The following is a 27,879-nucleotide window of genomic DNA, read 5'->3' on the forward strand; positions in this document are numbered from 1 at the left end:
AAGGGACATTATTCCCAAACGTCCCAATATGTCCACGGATGATTCTAAAAAGGCCAGCAGCAGCAATATAAACTAAAACATGCCCAAATATAGTTCAAACGTACCAATTTTCCAGGGGCCATAGTCAGCAGGTAGGAGGCAGGCAGCCAGGCCCCTCCAATGTCCCGTGGCGAGGCGGTTTCCGCCACACTAACCCATACCTAAAAAGCATTGAGCAATTCTAGCCCCTCCTATATCTCTTCACTGATTAATAGGGGGGAGCTTGATGGTCGTAGGCAGGCTATTCCAAAGGAAAGGAGCCACCCGCGAGAAGTCCTGCAAGTGTGAGTTGGTCATACGTGTGCGAGCAGCGGACAGGAGAAGGTAATGGGCAGAGTGTAGAGACCGAGTAAGGGCTATAGTGGGGCTTATTACTCGGTCTCTACGCTCTGCCCATTACCTTCTCCTGTCCGCTGCTCGCACACATATGACCAACTCACACTTGCAGGACTTCTCGCGGGTGGCTCCTTTCCTTTGGAATAGCCTGCCTACGACCATCAAGCTCCCCCCTAGTATTCAATAATTTAAGAAGTGCCTTATAAACCTATCTCTTCAGGAAAGTTTATGGCATCCTAGAGTAACCTCTACCTCACATACCTGTCTCTTGCTCTCTCCTAAAGGGTAGCACTCTGCTCTCTCCTCCAGCTCTGCTTCACCCCCACCCTTTCTCATTGATTTCTCCTGTCCTATTGTGATTTTAAATCCCCCCCCCCCCCTTTAGACTATAAGCTCGTTTGAGCAGGGTCCTCTTCAATCTCTTGTTCCTGTAAGTTTTTTGTAATTGTATTATTTATTATTAAATCTCTTTATATTTATAAACCTTTTATAATATTGTAAAGCACTACGTAATCTGTTGGCGCTATATAAATGGCAATAATAATAATAATATACATTCATGCATTCATATACACACATGAACACATATACAAGCACAACAAATGATGCATATTTAAATGAGGCAAGTAAGAAAGAATAGAATTTAAGGTAAAATTAAGTAGGTTCAGAACAACATCTGTACATATAGGAGGCTATTCCTGTGACGTGTGATATTCATGACCATATTCGCAGAAGCCCCCAACAATTACAGCATTTTGGCACTCCACCTCTTATAATGTATATTTTTTCCACAATGAACGCACCCCAATCCTATTTTATTAAGGGAACTACATGCAAACTATATACACATGTACATTCGATATACATAGACATTTCCATTTGCACTTACCAAGATTCATATACAGTCAGACATTCATATATACACGTGAACACATACAGGTGATACTCGGAAAATTTGAATATCGTGCAAAAGTTAATTTATTTCAGTAATGCAACATAAAAGGGGAAACTAATATATGAGATAGACGCATTACATGCAAAGCAAGATAGTTCAAGCCGTGATTTGTCATAAGTGCGATGATTATGGCTTACAGCTCATGAAAACCCCAAATCCAGAATCTCAGTAAATTGGAATATTGTGAAAAGGTGCAATAATCTAGGCCCACAGTGTCCCACTCTAATCAGCTAAGTAAGCCATAACACCTGCAAAGGGTTTCTGAGCCTTTAAATGGTCTCTAAGTCTGGTTCAGTAGTAATCACAATCATGGGGAAGACTGCTGACCTGACAGTTGTGCAGAAAACCATCATTGACACCCTCCATAAGGAGGGAAAGCCTCAAAAGGTAATTGCGAAGGAAGTTGGATGTCCCCAAAGTGCTGTATCAAAGCACATTAATAGAAAGTTATGTAGAAGGGAAAAGTGTGGAAGTATGATGACTGCAGCCTGGAGAGGATTGTCAGTAAAAGGCCATTGAAAAGTGTTGGGGACTTTCACAAGGAGTTGACTGAGGCTGGAGTCAGTGCATCAAGAGCCACCACACACAGACAGATCCTGGACATGGGCTTCAGATGTCGTATTACTCTTGTCAAGCCGCTCCTGAACAACAAACAACGTCAGAAGCATTACCTGGGCTAAAGAAATACAGACCTGGTCTTTTGCTCAGTGGTCCAAAGTCCTCTTTTCTCATAAGAGCAACTTTTGCATCTCATTTAGAAACCAAGGACCCAGAGTCTGGAGTAAGAATGGAGAGGCACACACTGCAAGATGCTTGAATTCCAATGTGAAGTTTCCACAGTCTGTGTTGATTTGAGGAGCAGTGTCATCTGCTGGTGTTGGTCCACTGTGCTTCATTAAGTCCAGGGTCAACGCAGCCGTCTACCAGGAGATTTTGGAGCACTTCATGCTTCCTTCCGCAGTCGAGTTTTATGGGGATGCTGACTTCATTTTCCAGCCCACACTGCCAAAGCACCAAAGCCTGGTTTAATGACCGTGGGATTACTGTGCTTGATTGGCCAGCAAACTCGCCTGACCTGAACACCATAGAGAATTTATTGGGCATTGCCAAGAGAAAGATGAGACATGAGACCGAACAATGCAGAAGAGCTGAAGGTCGCTATTGAAGCATCCTGGTCTTCCATAACACCTCAGCAGTGCCACAGGCTGATAACTTCCATGCCACGCTGCATTGAGGCAGTAATTGCTGCAAAAGGGGCCCAAACCAAGTACTGAGTCCATATGCATGCTTATACTTTTCAGAGGTCCGATATTGTTCTATGTACACTCCTTGTTTTATTGATTGCATCTAATATTCTAATTTACTGATATTGTGGATTTGGGGTTTCCATGAGCTAATTACGCACTTATGACAAATCACGGCTTGAACTATCTTGCTTTGCATGTAATGCGTCTATCTCATATATTTCTTTTGCACGATATTTTACAATTTTTCGAGTATCAAAATAAATTAACTTTTGCACGATATTTAAAAATGTTTCAAGTATCACCTGTATACAAGCACAAAAAATTATATAAATACACGCAGACTCACATACAAACATGAAAATCCAGTGCCCTTCAAACCATCGAGCAGCATACAATCTTGAGGATGAACAGCACTTGTGGATGCTTCCCAAGGCAGGGCAAACCATCTCCATGACGCCGACAATCTGGTTTCATTACCAGCATGCCAGTGTCTGACAGGAGTGACATCAATTTGTTGCTATACTACCTAGCCATCACATGCAGTTTCAGCTAGCAAGTTACTATGGCAACTACATCTCCAGTGCTGTAGTTGTTATGGGTGAAGAGCAGAAGGACCTCCTATGGAGCTCTTCCTATGAATCATTCCTTGAGCATAGAGAAAAACACGTTTTCTCCCAATCTTTACTTCTTGCTAGCACAATGTAAAGATGGAATTTCATGCTCTTTCCAAATGAATAATCTCCATTCAAAGGAACACTCCAGACTTCCACTTGTTAAAGTGCTTAAAGTATCTGGAGTATACTGTTTTTTTCAAGTTTAGAAACGTGTTGACACTGGTGTAGACAAAATCAGACAGCTGGTGAGGTTTTCGTCTGCTTTTGTTAGTTCCACAGAGCTAATGGGAGTTGCAGGCATCCTGTTCCTGGCCTTATCCCCTTTTCAGTGAGCTGTATTACAGCTCATTGAGAAGCAATGGAAAGCAGCAAGCGTGTGTGCATGCTTGTGGCTCTGACTGGTCAACTCCCAGGCACAGAGTGAAAGTCTAGCACGATAGCATGTTTATCACTTTTGCAGGCTGCTTTTTCACATGCTAGCTTCTGCAGACTCCGCAGGTCAATGAGATAGTATGGCAAAAAGGGAATACAGTACAATAGAGGAGTTTCAATAAGGATAATGTTCTATAAAATTAGGAATCACATATAATATCTTACCCCAAATCCTTTATCCTGCTGTATGCATTCCATAACCATTTTAGACTGTATTTTTCAGGAGTGGACACATCTTCTTCTGCTACGTTATCAATACTTTCTGTATCTTCCATAAACTCTTCATCACTGTAATCCATTGCTTCCATGTCTTCAAAATCCACAACAGGGAATTTGCAATTAAAAAATCTTAAAAACAATGTAGCAACAATTTTGTTAAAAACTGAGCTGTAAAATGGGCACTTAAATATCCAGTACATAATACATAATACTAAATTACTATTGTGATTTTAAAAGAAGGTAATTTAATCACTATACAATTATTAAACATTCTATTTCATTTGAATTTAAAGAGTTGGCACCAGTGATAAAAGATTGTGAGAAAAAATCCATTGATACAGGCGGTCATGGGAAAAAGCAAGTACACCCTCTTTGAATTCTATGGTTTTACATATCAGGGCATAAAAATAATCATCTGTTCCTTAGCAGGTCTTAAAAGTAAGTAAATACAACCCCAGATGAACAGCAAAGCAATTTCTCTGAGCATTGCAGTCTGGCCTTGTGGCACATTTACTGGAACATCCACTCCTGGGAAAGTTGGAAACTGTCTTGAATATTTCCATTGTTGGATCATCTTACTCACTGTAAATAATAGACTTTATATTGTTTGAAAATGGCCCTATAACCCTTCCCAGTTTGATGGGCAGCAGCAATTGTTTCTCTAAGATCATTGTGGAGATGGTTTTCCTTTTTGGCATTGTGTTAACACACATGAATGCTCCAGACTAGTATATTTCTAAAACTTCAGCTTTTATAGAGGTGGTCATACTTGCTGATGGTCAGTTTCATTAGCAGCACCTTTCAGATACTTAGCCTTCTAAGTATCTGAAAGTGCACCCTGTCTCTCTTATTTGCAGTTTCACAATGCCCATCAATTAGCAGCATGGTGCTTACTGTCGCTACAGGAATCTAAAGAGACAGTAAGCGTGCACTTAGTTTTCACACATGGCTTCTCCATTTTGGATTTATTTTTGTTAAATAAATCATGACACAGTGTAATATGTCATGTGTTGTTGTTCATCTGAGGTTGTATTTAACCCCTTAAGGACTGAGCCAAATGTACACGTTTTGATCAAAATGAAACGTAAACAAAATATGTAATTTGACTATATGTCTGTTCAACCGTAATTCACCTCTTTTATATTAAGTGCACCCACACTTATTATATATCAATTATTCAGGAGAAATATGGCTTTCATTTAACATCAAATATTTAGCTATGAATCATAATTTAATATGAATAAAATATTTTAAAAAATGAGAAATTAAGAAATTGTGTTATTTTTTTAGTTCTGCCATTTTAACTGAATGTCATAATACTGTTCGCTTCTACTGCAATAAAATACACTTATTTGTATTCAGCAATGTCTCACATGTAAAATAGTACCACTATGTACAGGTTTTATGGTGTTTTGGGAGGTTACAGGGTCAAGTATAGCATGTTAAATTTTTCAGTTTTTTCACATTAAAATTCGCCAGATTGGTTACGTTGCCTTTGAGAGCGTATGGTAGCCCAGGAATGAGAATTACCCCCATGATGTCATACCATTTGCAATAGTAAACAACCCAAGGTATTGCAAATGGGGTATGTCCAGTCATTATTAGTAGCCACTTAGTCACAAACACTGGCCGAAGTTAGCGTTAATATTTTATTGTGTGTGAAAAATGCAAAAAACTAATTTGAACGCCAATTTTGGCCACTGTTTGTGACTAAGTGGCTACTAAAAAAGACTGGACATACCCCATTTGCAAATGGTATGCCATCCTGGAGGTAATTCTAATTCCTGGGCTACCATACAGTCTCAAAGGCAACATAACAAATCTGATGAATTTAAATGTCTTCCACTCTAGACCAGCCTGCAGCTCTCTCCTTCCAGGCAGACATCATCCCCTATGTCTTTGCATCTTCAGCTCATTTCCCTGGCAGTTATCCAAACCTCTACCATTACTGTGATCAGCTACTGCCTCTCAGGCCTAGCTCTTTATAACTTTATAACTAGGTTCCCTGAAAAAAATCAAGAAGGACAGGCAATTCCAAGAGGAATTAACACAAATCTTTGTCATGGACACTATTTAATTGATTCAGATTAGGCCACCTTTTGCCAATTCATTGATATGTTCATGTCACAGAATACATATTTTTAAATAGATTTTTCTAGTTGGATAAGACCCTACATAAATAAATGTGCAATATTTCAGGTAGCCTCTGTTGAGATAAGCCACTTGATTTACACCTCTCAACAACCAGATGCATTTTGGTCTTATAGTGGCACTTTGTCAATGGACTCCTGCGTTTAAATAAAATCCCATGGTAGGGACAAAGTTGTCTGTTAGCTGGAAGACATTAACTAAACAGTATATCTATCTCTTCAGAGACTATAACTGTTAATCCATGTACAAATGGCATCATGGAGTTAGAGAGCTGCTTCAAGTATTTTGCCCTATCTTCTACTACATTAATGTAGGCATATCTTTTCTTTTATGGGTTTCACACATGTGAGTCTTCCAGTTCCATCTTGGCTTAAGTCAGCCTGCAGGGCACTCAAGTGGGTGTGATAGTATTAAGGCATGTTGTACGTTTCCTGTGTGGTAAAACGGACTTTAAAAAAAAAAAAACGTTTTTAAAATGGAAATAGAGAATTTGCAAAAAAAAGGTAATCCTTTAAGGGACATAATAGAGAGCAATTTTCACTTTTTGGACATAATCACAAGTTTACTGCTATTTTCATTGGTTTGGTGTATTTATTATGTTGATTTAACTTTTTGGAGTACTATTTTATTTGAGTGCAGGTCATTTATTATTTATGTATGTGTGTCCAATGCTTTATTTTCAGATGGGGAATAAAAGTCCAATAAACTAAAATGCATTTTTTTTTTAAATTTAAATAGGTAACCTACCTATTTAAATTAAAAAAAATATGCATTTTAGTTTATTTGACTTTTTAGTGCAAGGATTCTTTTTGTTTTGTTCTCTTTTGTTTACTAAACCAGATAACACCTGTGACATATATTTGAAGACAGACATACCTGTTCTGCTGTGGCATGACAAGAATAAGACAGAAAATAAATATTACCACTGACCATAAGCCTCAGGCTTTACTAAAACATTGGAAAAAACCCAAATACTAACACAGACAGAATGGTGCCAGTTAAGGTATCAAAACGATAAAGAAGAAGGTAACAAAAATTCTGTAAACCAATTAGCATTCTGTAGCCATAAACATCAATACTTACTGAAGTTCAAAGCACTTGTGAAGCAGGTTAGTCAAAGTTTGCTGGGCCTTCGGACCAAAGAAAATTTCAAAAAAACAAATGTGGTGATTTTTTGAACTATTCATCAAACTATATGAAAGAGCTTGCATATTAAAATCTGAACCAATTTCAAGCTGTATATATCGAGACATAACCCTGTTGACAAAGTATTCATCTTGTGTCTCGTACAAACAGTGCAAGTTTTCATGATCATTAAAAGGGAACTCTTTCTGAAGCCACTCTTCCAAAATAGATCTCATTTCACTTGACATGCTAAACCCAAACAATTGTTGAAGTGTATGTGTTTCAGTTTCACTGGAGAGTCCGTATAGAAAACGGACTGTTAAGAGTAAGTGTTGATGTTGTTTGGACTGCTTCAAGAGGTTTTGGAAATTCCTCTGGAATTTTAATTCATCCAAATCATGGTTGTTTTCAGTTTCCACAGATGCCTCATGGATTTGATGATTTTCTGAACTGTCTTTGCTTTTTGTGTCCTCCTTAATTACATAATGTAAAGCAGCAAAGAACTCCTGTACACTTAGATGAACAAAGCTGTAACAGGTGCAAGTGTCAATGTCCCTTTGAAAGATATTTTCATTTAGAAAGAGAGATTCTATGTCTGATATTACAAGTCCTTGTTCCATAATGTCTTCTTCATCAAACAGGATTTTCTGTTCCCAAATTCCATTATTTGCGAGCGCACAGAGCTTCCTTACCCATGTTATTAAACTAAAGTTAGAATTTCTCCCATGAACTTTTAATAAATGTTTTACATAGAGCATATAAACAGAGGTGGATGTTTTGGCATAGACTGCATATATACCCCTTTCTAATTGCTGTTTCATTACAGTACATATAATCCAGCATGTTATAGGGACAACACACATGGTAAATAGGGTTCCATTTTCTTTAACTATGCTTAGAGCTGCTTCTGCTAGTTCTTTATTTTGGAAGAACTTGTGGAAGTAGTCCTCACGGTCACGCTCTGTAAACCCAAGAAGTTCCACATAACGGGGAAAACGTACGTATTCTCTCAGTCTGTCCAACGCAAATGGCCTTGTTGTGATTATAAGTGAGGCATCCTCGAGAATTTGCTTTTCAAACAGACTTTTGATGAGGATTTCTTTGGAGGTCTCTTGAAATGGATCATCACACATCTCCATGTCATTCCTAAGCGTACATCTTAATTCATCAAAACCATCAACAATAATAAGTATTTTATCTGAATCTTCAAAAACTGCTTTCATCAGATTTGGTGGACACTTTAGCTGGCATAATTTGTATATCAAACCGGCAATGCTTATTTGATTATTAATGTTGTTTATTTCCCTACAACTCATGTAAAACACAAAATTGAACATGTTCTGATACATGTTCCCACAGGCCCAATCAAGCATGATCTTTTGGGCTGTCATAGTTTTTCCAATGCCAGCTGGTCCCTGTATTACCACGATTTCTGGAATTAGTTCATCATCATCAGGATCAAACAGAGATAGAATAGATGTTGGTGAATATTCATCTGACGAACGATTAGACATTATCCGCAAGTGCATCCTTCCAGTAAATGTTAGTTCATGCTCTCTTTCCTCTTCAGTGCGATGCTCCTGAATCATTAGCAGTCTTGTGTATCTTTTTTTAAAAGCAACAGCATCACCAAGGCGGGCATTAGTGTCTTGAATTTGCTGGAATTTACGCCTCACACAATTCATGTATCTTACTCTAAACACTGTAAAAGAGAGGGAACATGATTTTACCTATGCTTCTTATATGCATAATTACAAAAATAAAACAGCTATGGTATTTTTTTACAACTTTGCTATTTACAATGTATTTTATAAGTAATTTAGTATGTGGGCTGTCCACAGAAAGCAGTAGATCAGGGGTAGGTAACCTTTGGAATTCCAGATGTTGTGGACTACATCTCCCCTGATGTGGCATGTGGCTGTAAGAGCATCATGGGAGATGTAGTCCACAACCTCTTTATTACCAAAGGTTGCTTACCCCTTCAGATGATGAGCTGGTGAAATGCTGCAATATGCCCAGGGAATATGGACATTTCAAACTTCAGTCAGTAAATATACAATATTAACAGTCCAGCATCAAAGACATTATAGAAATCCAAGGCAAGTAAATGTTTACTGCAGAAAAAGTATTCATTCAATTTGTAGAAAATATACAGTTTATTCAATTTTAATTTCTGTAAATTTATGACATAAAAACATATTTTACATACCTTCCAGGCGTCTAGTTGTAAACCCAGTCCTTGTTAAGCCTATAAAAATAATAACAGAAGTTACCAAAGCAGGAAATTAAAGAATATTCTTTTTTTTTTTTTTTTTTACAGCTTTACTTTCAATTTGTCACATTATCGTACTAAAGTTGAGATCTGTCAATTTTTAAAACATATTTTAACATATATATTTTTCTGATGCTATAGTTACATAGGATCCGTTGCAACAGTCCTGAGTTTTACTATGGGATTAAAGTCTTATAATTAGGAAGCGATTACTAGTGGCTTGGAGTTAATCCTCCTTAAAGATCCTGTAGATTTTAACTCTAGTTTTTTGTTTTGCCATCTTATATCTTGAAGGTATCCCCATTCTTAAAGGGAGACTATAGTCACCAGAACAACTACAGCATATTGTATTTATTCTGGTGAGTAGAGCCTTCAGGCTTTTTGCATTAAACACTGTCTTTTCAGAAAAATGCAGAGTTTACATTACAGCCTGAATGCAGACACTGAACTTTCTTCATAGAGATGCATTGATTCAATGCATCTCTATGAGGAGATGCTGATTGGCCAGGCATGTCTTTGATTTGTGCTGGCTCTGCTCATGAACTGCCTACTTGACAGTCTTACCCAATCTTAAAATGGAAGCATTGTGATTGGCTTAGACCACTACTTCTGGTGATGTTAGCAGACAGCTGGCAGATCAGGGTCAGAGGCAGCAGCTGCAGACTTGAACACAAATAAGATGTTACTATATTTAGGGAGGCAAGAGGGGCCTATAGTGTTCTTTAGTTAGATAATCTGTTAAGTGGAGCATTAGCCAGGGTCTCTGGCTGTGCACAGGTTAAATACAATTTTATGCTGTTGCTGATAGTCCATGTGTGAGGTGAATGTACTTTGTATCAATGATTACAAAAGACCCTTAACCCATTGATAAAATAAATTGTAACTGGTACACCTAATATGTTAACCAGGGGTGAGGGAGTAGGACTGGCACTGGGCCGCTCAAAAACTGGAAAAACAGGAATCCACTAAAACCTATAGGAAAAATACTATGGATGAACACTGATAGTGTGTGCAGATACCAGGAGCTGGCCTATAATTTGAGATAGGGTGAATATCTGGATATGAAAGTGAGTAGGTGTGCAATGGTACTGTGCCTTTAAAATGGAACTGATGTTTATAAAAGGTAAAAGCAAGATAAATAGATAGATATACTTAAAAAGCATAAATGGGATATATCTGGATAAGAAATCGGTATCTTATAGACATATAATACATAAAATGAATGAATAAATGAATAAGTGAAAAAAAAAAAAGAAAAAGGATAAGTTTGTGTCCGAAAGCAAGACTGTGCAGTGCAGGTGCCTCTATTACTGCTATGAAACAGAATGGCTGGCACTTGTACTAAATAGTATACTCTGTGTCTTAAAAAGATACAGATGGAAAAAGTACACAATGGGAATATAATAGCGATACAGTATGTGGAACTATAAGCTAAAAATTGTTACAATGTAACAGCAGTACTAAAAAGCAATGGTTCTGAAACTGGATGGGAATAAAAAAACTGTTTATTGGACAAAGAATAAAATATATGAAAAAATAGGTATTGTTAAAAAAATATGCATCAGGAGAAAGTCATACAGATGTTATCAGTAGTGATGTCGCAAACATAAAATTTTCGGTTCGCGAATGGTGAACGCGAACTTCCTCAAACGTTCGCGAACCGGGCGAACCGCCATTGACTTCAATTGGCAGGTGAATTTTAAAACCCACAGGGACTCTTTCTGGCCACAATAGTGATGGAAAAGTTGTTTCAAGGGGACTAACACCTGGACTGTGGCATGCCGGAGGGGGATCCATGGCAAAACTCCCATGGAAAATTACAAAGTTGATGCAGAGTCTGGTTTTATTCCTAATCACAATGGATGTGGATTGACACCTGACATATGACATATTGACACCTTGACATATGGATTGACACCTGTCCTCAGAGACCCTGATACACACTGACACAGAGCAGAATAGGGACTGTTCCCCCTACATAGGGTCACTTGGCAGATATGGATTGACACCTGTCCTCAGGGACCCTGAAACACACTGACACAGAGCAGAATAGGGACTGTTCCTCCTACATAGGGTCACTTGGCAGACATGGATTGACACCTATCCTAAGGATCCCTGATACACACTGACACAGAACAGAATAGGGACTGTTCCCCCTACATAGGGTCACTTGGCAGATATGGATTGACACCTGTCCTCAAAGCCCCTGATACACACTGACACAGAGCAGAATAGAGACTGTTACCCCTACATAGGGTCACTTGGCAGATATGGATTGACACCTGTCCTTAGGGACCCTGATACACACTGATACAGAGCAGAATAGGGACTGTTCCCCCTACACAGGGTCACTTGGCAGACATGGATTGACACCTATCCTAAGGATCCCTGATACACACTGACACAGAACAGAATAGGGACTGTTCCCCCTACATAGGGTCACTTGGCAGATATGGATTGACACCTGTCCTCAAAGCCCCTGATACACACTGACACAGAGCAGAATAGAGACTGTTACCCCTACATAGGGTCACTTGGCAGATATGGATTGACACCTGTCCTCAGGGACCCTGATACACACTGACACAGAGCAGAATAGGGACTGTTCCCCCTACATAGGGTCACTTGGCAGATATGGATTGACACCTGTCCTCAGGGACCCTGATACACACTGACACAGAGCAGAATATGGACTGTTCCTCCTACATAGGGTCACTTGGCAGACATGGATTGACACCTATCCTAAGGATCCCTGATACACACTGACACAGAACAGAATAGGGACTGTTCCCCCTACATAGGGTCACTTGGCAGATATGGATTGACACCTGTCCTCAAAGCCCCTGATACACACTGACACAGAGCAGAATAGAGACTGTTTCCCCTACATAGGGTCACTTGGCAGATATGGATTGATAACTGTCCTCAGGGACCCTGATAAACACTGACACAGAGCAGAATAGGGACTGTTCCCCCTACATAGGGTCACTTGGCAGATATGGATTGACACCTATCCTAAGGATCCCTGATACACACTGACACAGAGCAGAATAGGGACTGCCCCCCCTACATAGGGTCACTTGGCAAATATGGATTGACACCTGTCCTCAGGGACCCTGATACACACTGACACAGAGCAGAATAGGGACTGTTCCTCCTACATAGGGTCACTTGGCAGACATGGATTGACACCTATCCTAAGGATCCCTGATACACACTGACACGGAGCAGAATAGGGACTGTTCCCCCTACATAGGGTCACTTGGCAGATATGGATTGACACCTGTCCTCAGGGACCCTGATACACACTGACACAGAGCAGAATAGGGACTGTTCCTCCTACATAGGGTCACTTGGCAGATATGGATTGACACCTGTCCTCATTGACCCTGATACACACAGACACAGAGCAGAATAGGGACTGTTCCTCCTACATAGGGTCACCATTTTTAGCCCAAGGCAGCTCATCTCATCAGGCCTTTTTTAGTCGAATGTATCGCCCACTGTCAGTCCCTTTGGGATCCATCCCTTATTCATCTTAATAAAGGTGAGGTAATCTAGACTTTTTTGACCTAGGCGACTTCTCTTCTCAGTGACAATACCTCCTGCTGCACTGAAGGACACTTGAAGCGGGGCAGGCCAGAGGTTCTATCATAAATTGGGATAGCTCAGGCCACAGGTCAAGCCTGCACACCCAGTAGTCAAGGGGTTCATCGCTCCTCAGAGTGTCGATGTCTGCAGTTAAGGCGAGGTAGTCTGCTACCTGTCGGTCGAGTCGTTCTCTGAGGGTAGATCCCGAAGGGCTGTGGCGATGCGTAGGACTTAAAAAGCTCCGCATGTCCTCCATCAACAACACGTCTTTAAAGTGTCCTGTCCTTGCCGGCGTGGTCATGGGAGCAGGAGGATTACTTTCACCTCTTCCCCTGTTAGATCCCCGTTGTGCTGTGACATCACCCTTATACGCTGTGTAAAGCATACTTTTTAATTTATTTTGCAAATGCTGCATCCTTTCCGACTTGTTGTAATTTGGTAACATTTCAGCCACTTTCTGCTTATACCGGGGGGTCTAGTAGCATGGACACCCAGTACAGGTCGTTCTCCTTCAGCCTTTTATACAAGGGTCCCTCAACAGGCACGACAGCATGAAAGACCCCATTTGCACAAGGTTTGATGCCGAGCTACTCATTTCCCGTTCCTCCTCCTCAGTGATCTCAATGAAGGTATGTTCTTCCCCCCAGCCACGTACAACACCATGGGTACCAGATAGGTGACAACGAGCACCCTGGGATACATGTTGTGGTTGGTCTTCTTCCTCCTCCTCCTAAAAGCCACATTCCTCCTCTGACTCCTCTTCCTCACAATCCTCTTCCAGCGTTGCCGCAGGTCCAGCAAGCGATGCTGATAAGGCTGTTTCTGGTGGTGATGGTGACCACAACTCTTCCTCTTCCTCTTCACGCTCATCTACGGCCTGATCCAGCACTCTTCGCAGGGCACGCTCCAGGAAGAAAACAAATGGTATGATGTCGCTGATGGTGCCTTCGGTGTGACTGACTAGGTTTGTCATCTCCTCAAAAGGACGCATAAGTCTACAGAAATTGCACATGAGCGTCCAGTAATGTGGCAAAAAAATTCCCAGCTCCCCAGAGGTTGTCCTAGCACCCCGGTCATACAAATATTCATTAACGGCTTTTTCTTGTTGGAGCAGGCGGTCGAACATTAGGAGTGTTGAATTCCAACGTGTGGGGCTGTCGCAAATCAAGTGCCTCACTGGCATGTTGTTTCACCGCTGGATATCTGCAAAGTGCGCCATGGCCGTGTAGGAACGCCTGGAATGGCCACACACCTTCCTGTCCTGCTTCAGGACATCCTGTAAGCCTGTGTACTTAAGCGTTGTATAATCAGATTACACACATGTGCCATGCATGGCACATGTGTCAACTTGCCCAACTTCAATGCCGCCAACAAATTTGTTCCGTTGTCACAAACCACTTTGCCGATATCCAGTTGCTGCGGAGTCAGCCACTTTTCCACCTGTGCATTCAGGGCGAACAGGAGTGCTTGTCCGGTGTGACTCTCTGCTTTCAAGCAAGTCAAACCCAAGACGGCGTGACACTGCCGTATCCGGGATGTGGAATAGTACCTGGGGAGCTGGGGGGGGGTGCCATTGATGTGGAGCAAGACGCAGCAGGAGAAGAGGACTCAGCCTCAGGTTATGGAAGAGGATGGAGTAGGAGGAGTAGAGGAGGTGGAAGCAGGCCTGCCTGTAAGTCGTGGCGGTGTCACCAACTCCTCTGCAGAGCCACGCATTCCATGCTTGGCAGCAATCAGCAGGTTTACCCAATGCACAGTGTAGGTGATATACCTGCCCTGACCTTGCTTTGCAGACCAGGTATCAGTGGTCAGATGGACCCTTTCCCCAACACTGTGTGCCAGACATGCCATTACTTCCTTTTGCACAATCGAGTGGGTGCTGTCCTTACAGCAGAGATCAGATGAGTCCTTCAGGACTGTAGTGGACACTGAATACACTAGCCTAGCTAAACATTTCCCTATCAAATGAGCAGCAGCTACACTTTCCCTCCTCTATCTAAGAATGCAGCTTCAGAATGAATCTAAAATGGATGCTGTACAGGAGGTGGGAGGGTCTGGAAGGGAGGGTCTGCTGCTGATTGGCTGGAATGTGTCTGCTGACTGTGAGGCACAGGGTTAAAGTTTAGTCAATGATGACGAATAGGGGGCGGATCGAACCGCGCATGTGTTCGCCCGCCGTGGCGAACGCGAACGCGCTATGTTCGCCAGGAACTATTCGCCAGCGAACAGTTCGGTGCATCACTAGTTACCAGTCAATATTGAACTCAGAATTATTCAGAGACCTTCGGATTGTTCTCGGATGCATGTAGATTAAATTTCTTGCCGCTTGTGATAATACCGCCAGTGAGGACAGCATGTTCATACAGCATGCGTCGCTGCGGGAGCCTCACTCTGGAGGAGCGTGTGCTGTAGGCGGCTCCGATTCAGCAAAGAAAAAACCGACAGGTCCTGTAGTAGTACTGACTTCAAATGATGTACGGATGCTGGGTCTGTATCCTGATGAGTGTCCAATAGTCTTACGCATTTCGTAGGTGAACCCCTACTTCTTCAGAGACGGATGAGGAAGTAGGGGTTCACCTACGAAACGCGTTCCAGTTTAAGTACCACAGAGAATTTTAAGTGTAAAATGCAAAGGCACTACTTTATTATTATATATATTTGCTGTAAACTGTATACACTGCATGATGTTTTTTTTTTTTTTTTGAGCAATACTCTGAATACTTTTGATTGTTAAGGTAAAGTTTTTTTCATTCCCCCCCCCCCCCCCCCATTTATTTCACAGTTTCTGTCAGGGATATTGCTCTTTTCCTTTTCTACATTTTACACAACATAGTTAGTGTAATTCATGCTGTGTAGTAAAGTCCTTTACAGTGTTACTTAAAGGAAAACTCCACTGCTCAAATGCATACGTATTAAAGATAAATCACTATTAAGCAGATATACCACCAATGAAAACATGCAGTTATTTCATTAGACATTTTCCATTTGGGAGATATCTAAAACCAGCTGGTAAAAGCTGCAGATTTCTTGTCTGAAGCAATAGCAAGTCCTCCCCATCTTCCCTAGCCCAGATTGTTTGTGGCTGTCCAATCACAGGCTTCCCAATGCAGTTCACTGATAATTCTTTGTAAGGCAGGTACTCTGGGCAATTATCGTCCTCTTGAGTTTAGTTCCACTGTGCTTAACTACCAGGAAGCTACAGGGTTGTTTGTCTGATTGACAGTCAGAGGATTTTAGCAAGCTTAATTTATAAAAGTATAATTTTCTATTGAAGTCTGAACTTTTTGTAAAATAAAAAAAGACACTCTACGCATATAAAGCACTTCAGCAAGCTAACTAACTTTAGGTGTTTTGCATGGTCCTTAAAGAACTGGAAACATCGAAGTACTTAGGATGCCAGTCTATATTACTAATGATTAAATATTGAGCGTTGTGTAATATTTTATATATTCATACTCACATAGGTTTTCTATACCCTCCTGGAGTTTTTGTGCAGGTCCCATCAGACCAATTAACTGAAGCACTTTGATTGTTACATCTAGAACCTCCTCTCCATAAGTATCAACAAGGCGATTCTTTGTGGATATGCAGTCTGCCTTTTCAAGAATTCCACGTGGGATTGAAGTTATTTCCCTATATACAAAATCTGACAATTTATCCTTAAATCGTTTGAAATCATACTTTCCCAGATCTTCCAAACAATACACGAGAAGGTCACCAGCTGTCCATGATCTTCCACCATCTAAATCATGGTTGATACCTAAAGAGGAGAGGATGGATAGGCAATTCACTTTAGGTACACTTGTTTATATAGCACCAACAAATTCCGCAGCTCTATAGGTAAAGCAAGATAGACAATTCTAATAAAACAGGAGCAGTAGATGAAGTGGGCAAACAAGCTTAAACTATTATCAATGTTTAATTGCTATATATATATATATATATATATATATATATATATATATATATATATAAAATAAAACAAAAAAGTTATGGTGGGGAAAAGATGTGATTGAAAACCCCTTCCACCTGAAGTCTGTGGATAGTCAATACTATGTTAAACAAAGATCTGCACACCAGTCAAGCCATAAGAATTGTTTTTCCCACAGAAATCACAAATGTGCAGTGATATTAATACAGCAAAGGATTCTGGGTAGGCATTTGCAAATAAGTTCAACAACGAATCACATTTTTGCCTCATTCCATTTTAAACATGGATTCCTTTGAGTCTGTGTTTGCCTTATACAACAGCTTTGAAACACAATTTAGAAAAATATGCAAATCCAGTGAACCACTAATGGACAGCTGTTTCATTGTTAATGCAAATCATCAGCATGAGGTTGGTTACTGGTGATATAGATTCTTTTAAGCAAACAAATAAGTTTGAATGACTATCTGATCCTGTCCAAATTAGAGATGATTAAATTGCGTATACGCAGAAGTAAATTCACACTGACACATGGAGTTCAGGTTAAAAGAACTTCGAGAAAATGTAATGGCATCTGAATAAAAAGCGGGTGTGCAGACCCTTTTAAAGGCATTATTACATCACTAGCATTGTCAGAGATAACAACAAATAAACATTATTAATTGGTCTATGTGTTAAGTGGTAAGTTAAATGCCCTCCCATCTATATTATTAATTGATCTAGGTGTTAAGTGGCTAGTTGGGCATCCTCCCATCATGGGATGTCGTCATCTTTGACACGGGAGTGGACATAAGATACAAGCGCCATTGTTGTTTAGCACGACGCTCGCTCGATGGGAGGGGGGATCTGGCAGCCAGCCATTTTGAGTACTTGGCACCATTTAGCTTCAAGGTTAGTTTCTCAAGCTTTAGTGAATAGACATTTTATTAGTACAGTTCTCATGATCAAACAATGCATACAATGTTTCATACTACAGGAACTTGACTGTTCCGGTGCTGCTCATAACCTTCTAGAAAAGCATTTCCTTCTAATATTCTAAATACTGTTAGGAAAAAGAATAATAGTCAATCAATAATAGGTAATTTAATAATTCTACAACAGTGGCTTGCTACTGAGGCTTGGCAGTACTTGCAAAGCAAAAACCAAAAAAGTTAGGGTGGGGAAAAATTGTGATTGAAAACCCTTTCCATTTGACGTCTGTGGATAGTCAACACAATGCTAAACAAAAATCTGTAAACCATGTAAACCAGTCAAGCCATAAGACTTGCTTTTCCCACAGAAATCACAAATGTGCAGCGATGTTACTACCGCAAAGGATTCTGGGTGGAAATATGCCAAGTACTGCCAAGCCTCAATAGCAAGCCAGCAATGAACTCTAAATTCTTACCTGGCAGAGTAGGTCCCTCTCTCCCTATTTAGCGAGGTATTTCCCTGTTTGGTCACTGTGGCGGGGTGGGGTATGGAAGGTAAAGGGGAAAATGGGCCTTCTTAGTTAATAGGAGTGTGACGAAGTGCCCTTCGCCACTTTGTCCTGGAGAGGCCTGCTTGCCTGCCTCCTCCCCTGTGACTATGGCCCTGGACTGTATTGGCCTGGAAAACGTACATTTGGGCATAATGGATTTGTGTATACTGCTCCTGGCCCTTTTAATACTTGGGAGCAGTGTTTCAACGTTTTAACTGGCACTTCGAATACAGTCGAAGTGCCGAAGCCGTCGAAGTACCAAAGCCGTCAAACTATCAAAGCCGTCGAAGTGGCCGCCATTACAGCCGAACACGTGGCGGCGGCCATCTTAAGGCAACCGAACACAGTCAGCGGTGACCTGTACTTTCCCTTATCCTTCGACACCACAGCTGGAGACTAAGTCCCGTTCGAACGTTCGAACACCCGTTCGAATGGGACTTTATCATCTTTTCAGGGGAAATAGATCGCCACTCGACTAGCGATCACCGCGGAAGTTTTAACCGCATTTGACTTCGACACTTCGACAAAAGTCGAAGTGCGTTCGAATATTCGAACACCGATTTCGGATGGAACTTTACCGTTTTTCAGGACAGAAATAGACCGACCACACAGCCTGAATCTGTGGAACTGTTTTTGGGCATGCAAACAGGCGTGCGGTCGGTCCAAAGAGACTTTTTAATATCTCTGGAACCACTGGACGGATTCTCACGAATTTTGAATATGTCGTTCCACAATTTATGTTGTGCATAAAAATGTAAGTTTTATTAATGTACCATGTGAAATGGGAAAGTTATGACAGTGCATAAAAATGTATAAAAATGTGTAAGTTTTAAGTTGGAGATAATTGAGTAGATATAGTAGGAAACTCAATTATCTCCCAAGCAGAGGGGAGGGAACCTGTGGGCTGTACTATTCTGTTATTGGTTATTTTATGCCTCCCCCTGGGTGTGTCCTGTGTGTACTTTTTGTAATAAAAAGCAGGCTTGGTGTTCCAGCACTTCAGACCTCTTCTGACCCTCAATACATAGCCTTGTCTCGTTATTGGAGGGAACTGCTATATCACACTGGGGATTGCTATGCTCTGCATATTCCCCTGAGCTTTCAATCACTTAGCTCTTTTAAGAGCTTGTTCCTGTTACACTCTCCTGGAGGAGAGGTCTTCCCCACACGGTCCTGGAGGACAGAAGCCGATCCAGAGTGGAAGGAAGACGGCGCGGCTCCAGTTAAGCTACGGCGGTTGTGGAGCCTGCGGTGGTTGTGGTGTCGTCTGCAGTGCTTGGAGTCCTCTGAGAGCGCTAGGAGCATCCATCAACGGAGGGTACTCGGTCGGAGTACACGGAGCTCCGTTACAAGAAGTAAGGGCAGTTATTTGGCTGGTTCAAATGGTACACTGTTCATACACGTTTTGGTAGGTTTCAAGCGCGTCAGTGGCTCCAAGCCACGGTGGTGTAGGGGTACCTGGGTATACCCCTACCAGGAGTAAACAAAGGAAATGTTGGCACTTTACATGTTCATATTTATGTGGTTGTTATAAATTGTAAAGAAATGTTTATGTCATGGATCATTGCCTTTGATTTAACATGTGGGAGATGTTATAATATTGGGGGTTGGGGCAGACAATGACCTTGGTATATTTTGTATATGATAAGTTATTAACTTTATTATTATTAAAGCTGTGAACATTTTGACCCATACATAAGAGTATGTTTTATTGGGTGGGTTTGGGTTTAAGCTCTAATATCCCTCCCCTGCCTACATGTCATGTCTCATGCAAAGCTAAAGATTTTGAATGAGGCAGTTGTTTCAAAGTGATGCATGTCCCTTTAAGCAAAAAATTTGATGGAGACCAGTGACATGCAAATAGCACAGATGGAAGTAAGTGAAAATAATCAGAATGTGGGCAAAACAGAAAAATTATGAATAAGAAGTGTGCAGACACAGGTCTTGATTGAGATTAATTTTGATAACATGTATAAGCAGTTAATTAGCTCTTGATAAGCCTTTTATTAGTTGACATTAATTTAATTCCCAACATTAAAGGCTTATTGGGAGATGATAAATATTGCTGCATATATTATAAATTTTCAAAAATGTATAATATACTTGGAAATGAATGATCAGAACCAGTGCCATTTTTTGAGGCCTTGAACATATAACATAGCTGTTGAAAAATGTTTGTTTTCTGTGTTTTTTTTTTGCAAAACAAAGTCTGTGGTACAATATTAGTACAATATTGTTCCCAAGGAGGAGGAAGTCTGGAAACATATATTGATGATCTTTGGTGCAAACCAGACCTGAGACTGGCAATACTTGGTAAAGTAGCAGTTTTATTGAAAAATCAAAACATACAGTTGCAAGAAAAAGTATGTGAACCCGTTGGAATTATATGGATTTCTGCACAAATTGGTCATAAAATGTGATCTGATCATCATCTAAGTCACAACAATAGACAATCACAGTCTACTTAAACTAATAACACACAAAGAATGAAATGTTGCCATGTTTTTATTGAACACACCATGTAAACATTCACAGTGCAGGTGGAAAAAGTATGTGAACCCTTGGATATAATAACTGGTTGAACCTCCTTTGGCAGCAATAACTTCAACCAAACGTTTCCTGTAGTTGCAGATCAGAAGTGCACAATGGTCAGGAGTAATTCTTGACAATTACTCTTTACAGAACTGTTTCCGTTCAGCAATATTCTTGGGATGTCTGGTGTGAATCGCTTTCTTGAGGTCATGCCACAGCATCTCAATCCGGTTGAGGTCAGGACTCTGACTGGGCAACTTCAGAAGGCATATTTTCTTCTGTTTAAGCCATTCTGTTGTTGCTTTACTTCTATGCTTTGGGTCATTGTCCTGTTGCAACACCCATCTTCTGTTGAGCTTCAGCTGGTAGACAGATGGCCTTAAGTTCTCCCTTCAAAATGTCTTGATAAACTTGGGAATTCATTTTTCCTTCAATGATAGCAATCCGTCCAGGCCCTGATGCTGCAAAGCAGCCCCAAACCATGATGCCCCCACCACCATACTTCACAGTTGGGCTGAGGTTTTGATTTTGGTGTGTTGTGCCTCTTTTTCGCCACACATAGTGTTGTGTGTTTCTTCCAAACAACTCAACTTTGGTTTCATCTGTCCACAGAATATTTTGCCAGTACTGCTGTGGAACATCCAGGTGCTCTTGTGCAAACTGTAAAGTTGCAGCAATGTTTTGTTTGGACAGCAGTGGCTTCCTCTGTGGTATCCTCCCATGAAATCCATTCTTGTTTAGTGTTTTACGTATTGTAGATTCGCTAACAGGGATGTTAGCATTTGCCAGTGACTTTTGTAAGTCTTTAGCTGACTCTCTAGGATTCTTCTTCACCTCATTGAGCAGTCTGCGCTGTGCTCTTGCAGTCATCTTTACAGGACGGCCACTCCTAGGGAGAGTAGCAGCAGTGCTGAACTTTCTCCATTTATAGACAATTTGTCTTACCGATGAACAGCAAGGCTTTTGGGGATACTTTTATAACCCTTTCCAGCTTTATGCAAGTCAACAATTCTTAATCGTAGGTCTTCTGAGAGCTCTTTTGTGCGAGGTATCATTCACATCAGGCAATGCTTCTTGTAAAAAGCAAACCCAGAACTGGTGTGTGTTTTTATAGGGCAGGGCAGCTGTGACCAACACCTCCGATCTCATCTCATTGATTGGACTCCAGTTGGCTGACATCTCACTCCAATTAGCTCTTGGAGATGTCATTAGTCTAGGGGTTCACATACTTTTTTCACCTGCACTGTGAATGTTTACATGGTGTGTTCAATAAAAACATGGCAACATTTCATTCTTTGTGTGTTATTAGTTTAAGCAGACTGTGATTGTCTATTGTTGTGACTTAGATGATGATCAGATCACATTTTATGACCAATTTGTGCAGAAATCTATATCATTCCAAAGGGTTTACATACTTTTTCTTGCAACTTTAAACAGCAACGTTTCAACCTGCAATGAGGTCTTTGTCTAGTTTAGTACAAGGGAGGTTTTAAACCTCCCCATGCCCCCACTTTATATGCCATGAGTGGGAGCATATCTACTAAAGAGTAAGCCAGTGGACACTCTTTATAATAAAAGACTAGCAATAATATACATAATAATAATAATAATAATAATAATAATAATATTAATAGCATACATAATAACATACAAGAGTGAACTGGCACAGGTCCCCATCAGGTTGAGGCTTCATATTAAAGAACTGAGTGGATAGATCTATAATTTCTAGACTGTGTCTGGGCTTCATGGATGTTCTCTGTGTTTTTTTTTTTATTTATTGTTCTATTTTATATCTATAACAAGATGAGTTCCTTATTTCTTACAAGAGTTTGTCTTGTATTAGTCTAGCCTTGTTCCTTCTCTAGGTTTGGCTATCATGACCTTAATTCCTATCTGGCTTTTAATGCCAGGGGGTTGGTGACCTAGCAGCCTCTAGGGTAAATGAACTTGTCTGAACAGATTTTATGACAATTTCCTATTGATTACTTGTTTGGCTTTTTAATAGTATTCTAAGGTTTATGCAGCTCAATATTATATTTAAAAAAAAAAAATTATTAGCTGTTTTTTAACTCTGTCCCTCCCTCTATATTTACTGCTTGGGCATTTCACCATGAGTAATATTGATCAGGAATAAGGAAAATTGTTTAATACTTGCCGTAATTTTCTTTTCCTGATCATTATTCATGACGTTTCCACCCATATACTCTAAGTTGTGAAGCCAGTTACAAAGACTGCCTGGGAAGGGGAAGGCTATATTTATACCAGTTTCAGAGCTCTATTTCATGTCCTTTCTGCTGTGAGGGGAGGAGCTAACCCATGAGTAAATGCTGCCATGAATAATAATCAGGAAAAGAAAATTACGGTAAGTATGAAAACATTTTCCTTATTTACTGGGTTTTACTGATAAAATGAAATTTTATCAGTAAAGTTAGTAACCTATACTAACACCTGTATAAAGGAATTTGTCAGCTAGTACATAGTCTGTCTGAACTAAACTCGTTTTCTTTTTGAGGGCAATAGATGGTCTGATATACTATAATTAAAAAAATGATTATTTTGAAACATATATTCACCTTGTGAGAAAAAAGCAGCCATCAGAGTTCCTAAAACGTCCCTTCTACATAAAAACAGAAACAATTGGTCAGTAACAAGATAATACAATCTAGATAAATTTAGACATAATTTGTTTTTGTTAATGGTAAACACATGACAAAGAAAGCAAAGCAACAACTTATTTTTTAGTATTAATATAAAATATAAAACCTTTACTGTAGGGCAATTATTTGACAAATATACAATTGCAATATATAAGCTATTTAACCCCTTAATGACCAGACTGCTTTTCAATTTTCTTACCATTTGGGACCAGGGCTTCCTACATTTCTGTGTTGTTTGTGTTTAGCTGTAATTTTCCTCTTACTCATTTACTGTACCCACACATGTTATATACAGTTTTTCTCGCCATAGAATGGTCTTTCTAAAGATACCATTATTTTCATCATGTCATATAATTTACAATGAAAAAAAATGATGAAAACAATTTAAAAAACACACTTTTTCTAACTTTGACCCCCCAAATCTGTTACTCATCTACAACTGGCAAAAATCACCTGTCCTGAGTTTAGAAATGCCCATTGCTTCAATATCAAATGACAAACATAAATAAGTAAATAAATAAACATATGGGCTCAAAAGGCAACATAGACCCATCAGAACCAATCTGGCAAACTGAAATGGGCAATCCCTTTATTGACCCTGTCTCTTTCCAAGACACTCTAAAACCAGTACATGGGGTGGGGTACTGTTTTACTCGGGAGACGTCACGGAAAACAAATGAGTGTTTCAAAACTATAAAACATATCACAGCGATGATATTGTAAGAGAAAGTGAAGTTTTTTTTTTGCATTTTTCACACTCAAATGGCACTTTCGCTGACAATATCATTGTTGTGATACATAGTTTCAAAGTTACATAGCTGAAAAGAGACTTGCGTCCATAAAGTTCAGCCTTCCTCACATATGCTTTTGCTGTTGATCCAAAAGAAGGCAAAAAACCTAGTCTGAAGCGCTTCCAATTTTGCAACAAACTAGGAAAAAATTCCTTCTTGACCCCAAAATAGCAGACAGATGTCTCCTTGAATCAAGCAGCTATTACCCCACTAATTAGAAATTATATCTCTGTATGTTATGTTTTTGCAAGTATTTATCCAATTGCAGTTTAAACATCTGTATAGACCATGGGTCGTCAACCTGGTCCCTACCGCCCACTAGTGGGCGTTTCAGGATTCCAGGTGGGCGGTAGGGATTTTCAAATTGTTTTTACAGATTGGGTGATTGATTGATTGGGCAGGCGGGCGGGCGCGAGCCGGCGGTACCCCTGTGACTGGGTACCGCCATCACCACTTGCGGCTCCGGCGGCAAACCGCCGGGGCCGCATATGGAGGGGTCCATCGGGTGGCCCATGCTGTCAGGGCCACCCGATGGATGTGGATTGTGAGGGAGCCTGGTCAGCGCTGGGCGCTTTAACAGCGCGACAGGGCCCCCTGTGATGACATCATCTCTGCTGGGAAGAAGTGATTCCCCCGGTCACTCCTCCCAGCATACTGAGAGCCGCGCGGGAGGAAGGAGGACTCCCATCCACCTGAGCCACCACTGGACCCCAGGGAAAGTCACCATCCTGCACTTTAAAGGTAGGAAACAGGAGGGTGACTTAAATATAATGTGTGTTTGTTTGTGTATGTGTCTTTGTATGTATGTCTTGTGTGTGTCTGTATGTATGTCTTGTGTGTGTCTGTATGTGTGTCTTATGTATGTGTCTTGTGTGTGTATGTCTGTATACATGTGTGTCTTGTCTTTGTATGTATGTCTTGTGTGTGTCTGTATGTATGTCTTGTGTGTGTCTGTATGTGTGTCTTATGTATGTGTCTTGTGTGTGTATGTCTGTATACATGTGTGTATTGTCTTTGTATGTATGTCTTGTGTGTGTCTGTATGTGTGTCTTATGTATGTGTCTTGTGTGTGTGTATGTCTGTATATATGTGTGTCTTGTGTTTGTATGTATGGCTTGTTTGTGTCTGTATGTGTGTCTTATGTATGTGTATGTCTGTATATATGTGTGTCTTGTCTTTGTATGTATGTCGTGTGTGTGTGTCTTGGTATGCATGTCTTGTGTGTGTCTTTGTATGTATGTCTTGTGTGTGTGTGTGTGTCTTTGTATGTATGTATTGTGTGTGTGTGTGTGTGTGTATTTGTATGTATGTCTTGTGTGTGTGTGTTTGTATGTATGTATTGTGTGTGTGTGTGTGTCTTTGTATGTATGTATTGTGTGTGTGTGTATTTGTATGTATGTCTTGTGTGTGTCTGTATGTATGTCTTTGTATGTGTCGTGTGTGTATGTCTGTATATATGTGTATGTATGTGTGTCTGTTTCTTGTGTCTGTCTGTATGTGTGTATGTGTCTTTGTATGTATGTCTTGTGTGTGTGTGTGTGTCTGTCTGTATGTATGTATGTGTGTCTTGTGTGTCTGTATGTATGTATGTGTGCCAGTCTGTTATAGTGGGATACTGTCAGGATCGGGACAGGGATCCAACACGCAGAGTACAAAGAGTGGAAAGGTACGTATACCGGGCCTTAGAATGGCCGGACTAACGTACCGAGAGTAAAGAATAGTCAGAGACAAGCCGAGGTCGAGGGAACGAGAAGACAGATAAGCGAGAGACAAGCCGGGTCAAGGGATAACAGAGAAACAGGGTAGTACAACGAGCCGAATCAAAACCAAAAGAGCAAACTAGAATACCAGAGCACTGAGTGACTAGACAAGCTAGAACCACGACAGGGCAATGAGCTGAAGTAAGGAGTAAGCTTAAATACCCTGGCTCTGGATGGAAATCACGCCTCTGACAAGTACCGATTGGATATCGGACACTTGAGTGACAGATTGCTCGTGCTATCGTCATGACGTCACGTATTGAGCGTCCTGCTAGAAAAGGACGTGGATTCCTCGCGGCCGGTGTTTAAGTGACTGGATGAACCGCGAGGAACGGAGGAAACAGCTCGCCTGGACGGATACACCACCAAGTCTCTACCTCCCTTAGAGGTAGAGGCCTCAGGTACCCTGACAGTACCCCCCCTCTCAGATACGCCCACCGGGCGGAATGAACCGGGGCGAGATGGGAAGCGGAGGTGAAATGCTCTGCGAAGGCGAGAAGCATGGACGTCCTCCTGAGGTACCCAACTCCTCTCCTCAGGACCATATCCCCTCCAGTTGACCAGATATTGCAATTTTCCCCTTGAAATTCTGGAGTCAATGATGGAGCTGACCTCGTACTCCTCCCGACCCTCCACCTGAACAGGACGAGGCAAGGGGACCTTAGAGGAGAATTTGTTACAAATGAGGGGTTTCAACATGGAGACATGAAAAGAGTTAGGAATGCGTAAGGCAGGTGGCAGAGCAAGGCGATACGCAACCGGATTGATACGAGTGAGAACCCTGTAAGGACCTATGTAGCGAGGAGCAAATTTCATGGACGGAACTTTTAGGCGAATATTCTTAGTACTCAACCATACCCTATCCCCAGGAACAAAAACAGGAGCCGCTCTTCTATGTTTGTCAGCGTGTTTCTTGAACAGCGAGGAACTATGTAATAGAATTTGTCGAGTCTGATCCCATAATTTCTTCAGGTTGGCGACATGATCATCAACCGACGGTATCCCCTGAGAAGAGGAAACCGAAGGAAAAATCGAAGGATGAAAGCCATAGTTCATGAAGAAAGGGCTAGAGCGAGTTGAATCGCAAACAAGGTTATTGTGTGCGAACTCCGCCCAAGGAATCAGACCGACCCAATCGTCCTGGTGTTCGGAAACAAAGCAACGCAGATACTGTTCGATCTTTTGATTAGTACGTTCAGCAGCTCCGTTAGACTGAGGGTGATAGGCAGAGGAAAAGTTCAATTTGATGCCTATTTGAGAACAAAAGGATCTCCAGAAACGTGAGACAAATTGAGAACCTCTATCAGAAACAATCTCTGAAGGAATCCCATGTAGGCGAAAAACTTCTCTCGCAAAAATCTCCGCCAATTCAGGAGAAGTCGGAAGTTTAGGTAATGGCACGAAATGGGCCATCTTAGTAAATCTATCCACCACCGTGAGAATAACAGTCTGTCTTTTGGAAGCAGGCAAATCAACGATAAAGTCTATGGACAAACAGGACCAAGGTTTCTCAGGAATGTCCAAGGGGTGTAATAGGCCACATGGGGATGCATGAGGTAGTTTAGTCTTGGCACAAGTCTCACAAGCTGCGACGAACTCCTCAATATCCTTTCGAAGTGAAGGCCACCAGAAATCCTTGGATATCAGAGAGTATGTCTTGCGAATACCAGGATGACCAGCTATTTTACTTTCATGAAAACATTGTAAGAGCTCCAGTTGAAGTTCAGGAGGAACAAAGTTTCTTCCCTCAGGAGTGTTTCCGGGAGCT

The 27,879-nt window shown here is 40.9% G+C and overlaps 1 protein-coding gene across 1 annotated transcript in view; it reads right to left on the reverse strand.

Annotated features, from left to right (window-relative positions):
- Positions 1 to 27,879, reverse strand: part of LOC134575593 (NACHT, LRR and PYD domains-containing protein 3-like) — a 180,401-nt gene that overhangs the window by 143,538 nt on the left and 8,984 nt on the right. Inside the window, exons 2-6 of the mRNA XM_063434914.1 lie at positions 23,477 to 23,520; positions 16,442 to 16,741; positions 9,328 to 9,366; positions 7,077 to 8,820; positions 3,789 to 3,971 (exon numbers count right to left, since the gene is read on the reverse strand). Of these exons, the coding sequence (XP_063290984.1) occupies positions 3,789 to 3,971; positions 7,077 to 8,820; positions 9,328 to 9,366; positions 16,442 to 16,741; positions 23,477 to 23,498 (2,288 nt within the window). The 5' untranslated portion in view covers positions 23,499 to 23,520. The remainder of the gene's footprint in view (positions 1 to 3,788; positions 3,972 to 7,076; positions 8,821 to 9,327; positions 9,367 to 16,441; positions 16,742 to 23,476; positions 23,521 to 27,879) is intronic.

The sequence above is a fragment of the Pelobates fuscus genome, chromosome 10, assembly GCF_036172605.1.
Source record: "Pelobates fuscus isolate aPelFus1 chromosome 10, aPelFus1.pri, whole genome shotgun sequence".
Classification (NCBI taxonomy): Eukaryota; Metazoa; Chordata; class Amphibia; order Anura; family Pelobatidae; genus Pelobates; species Pelobates fuscus.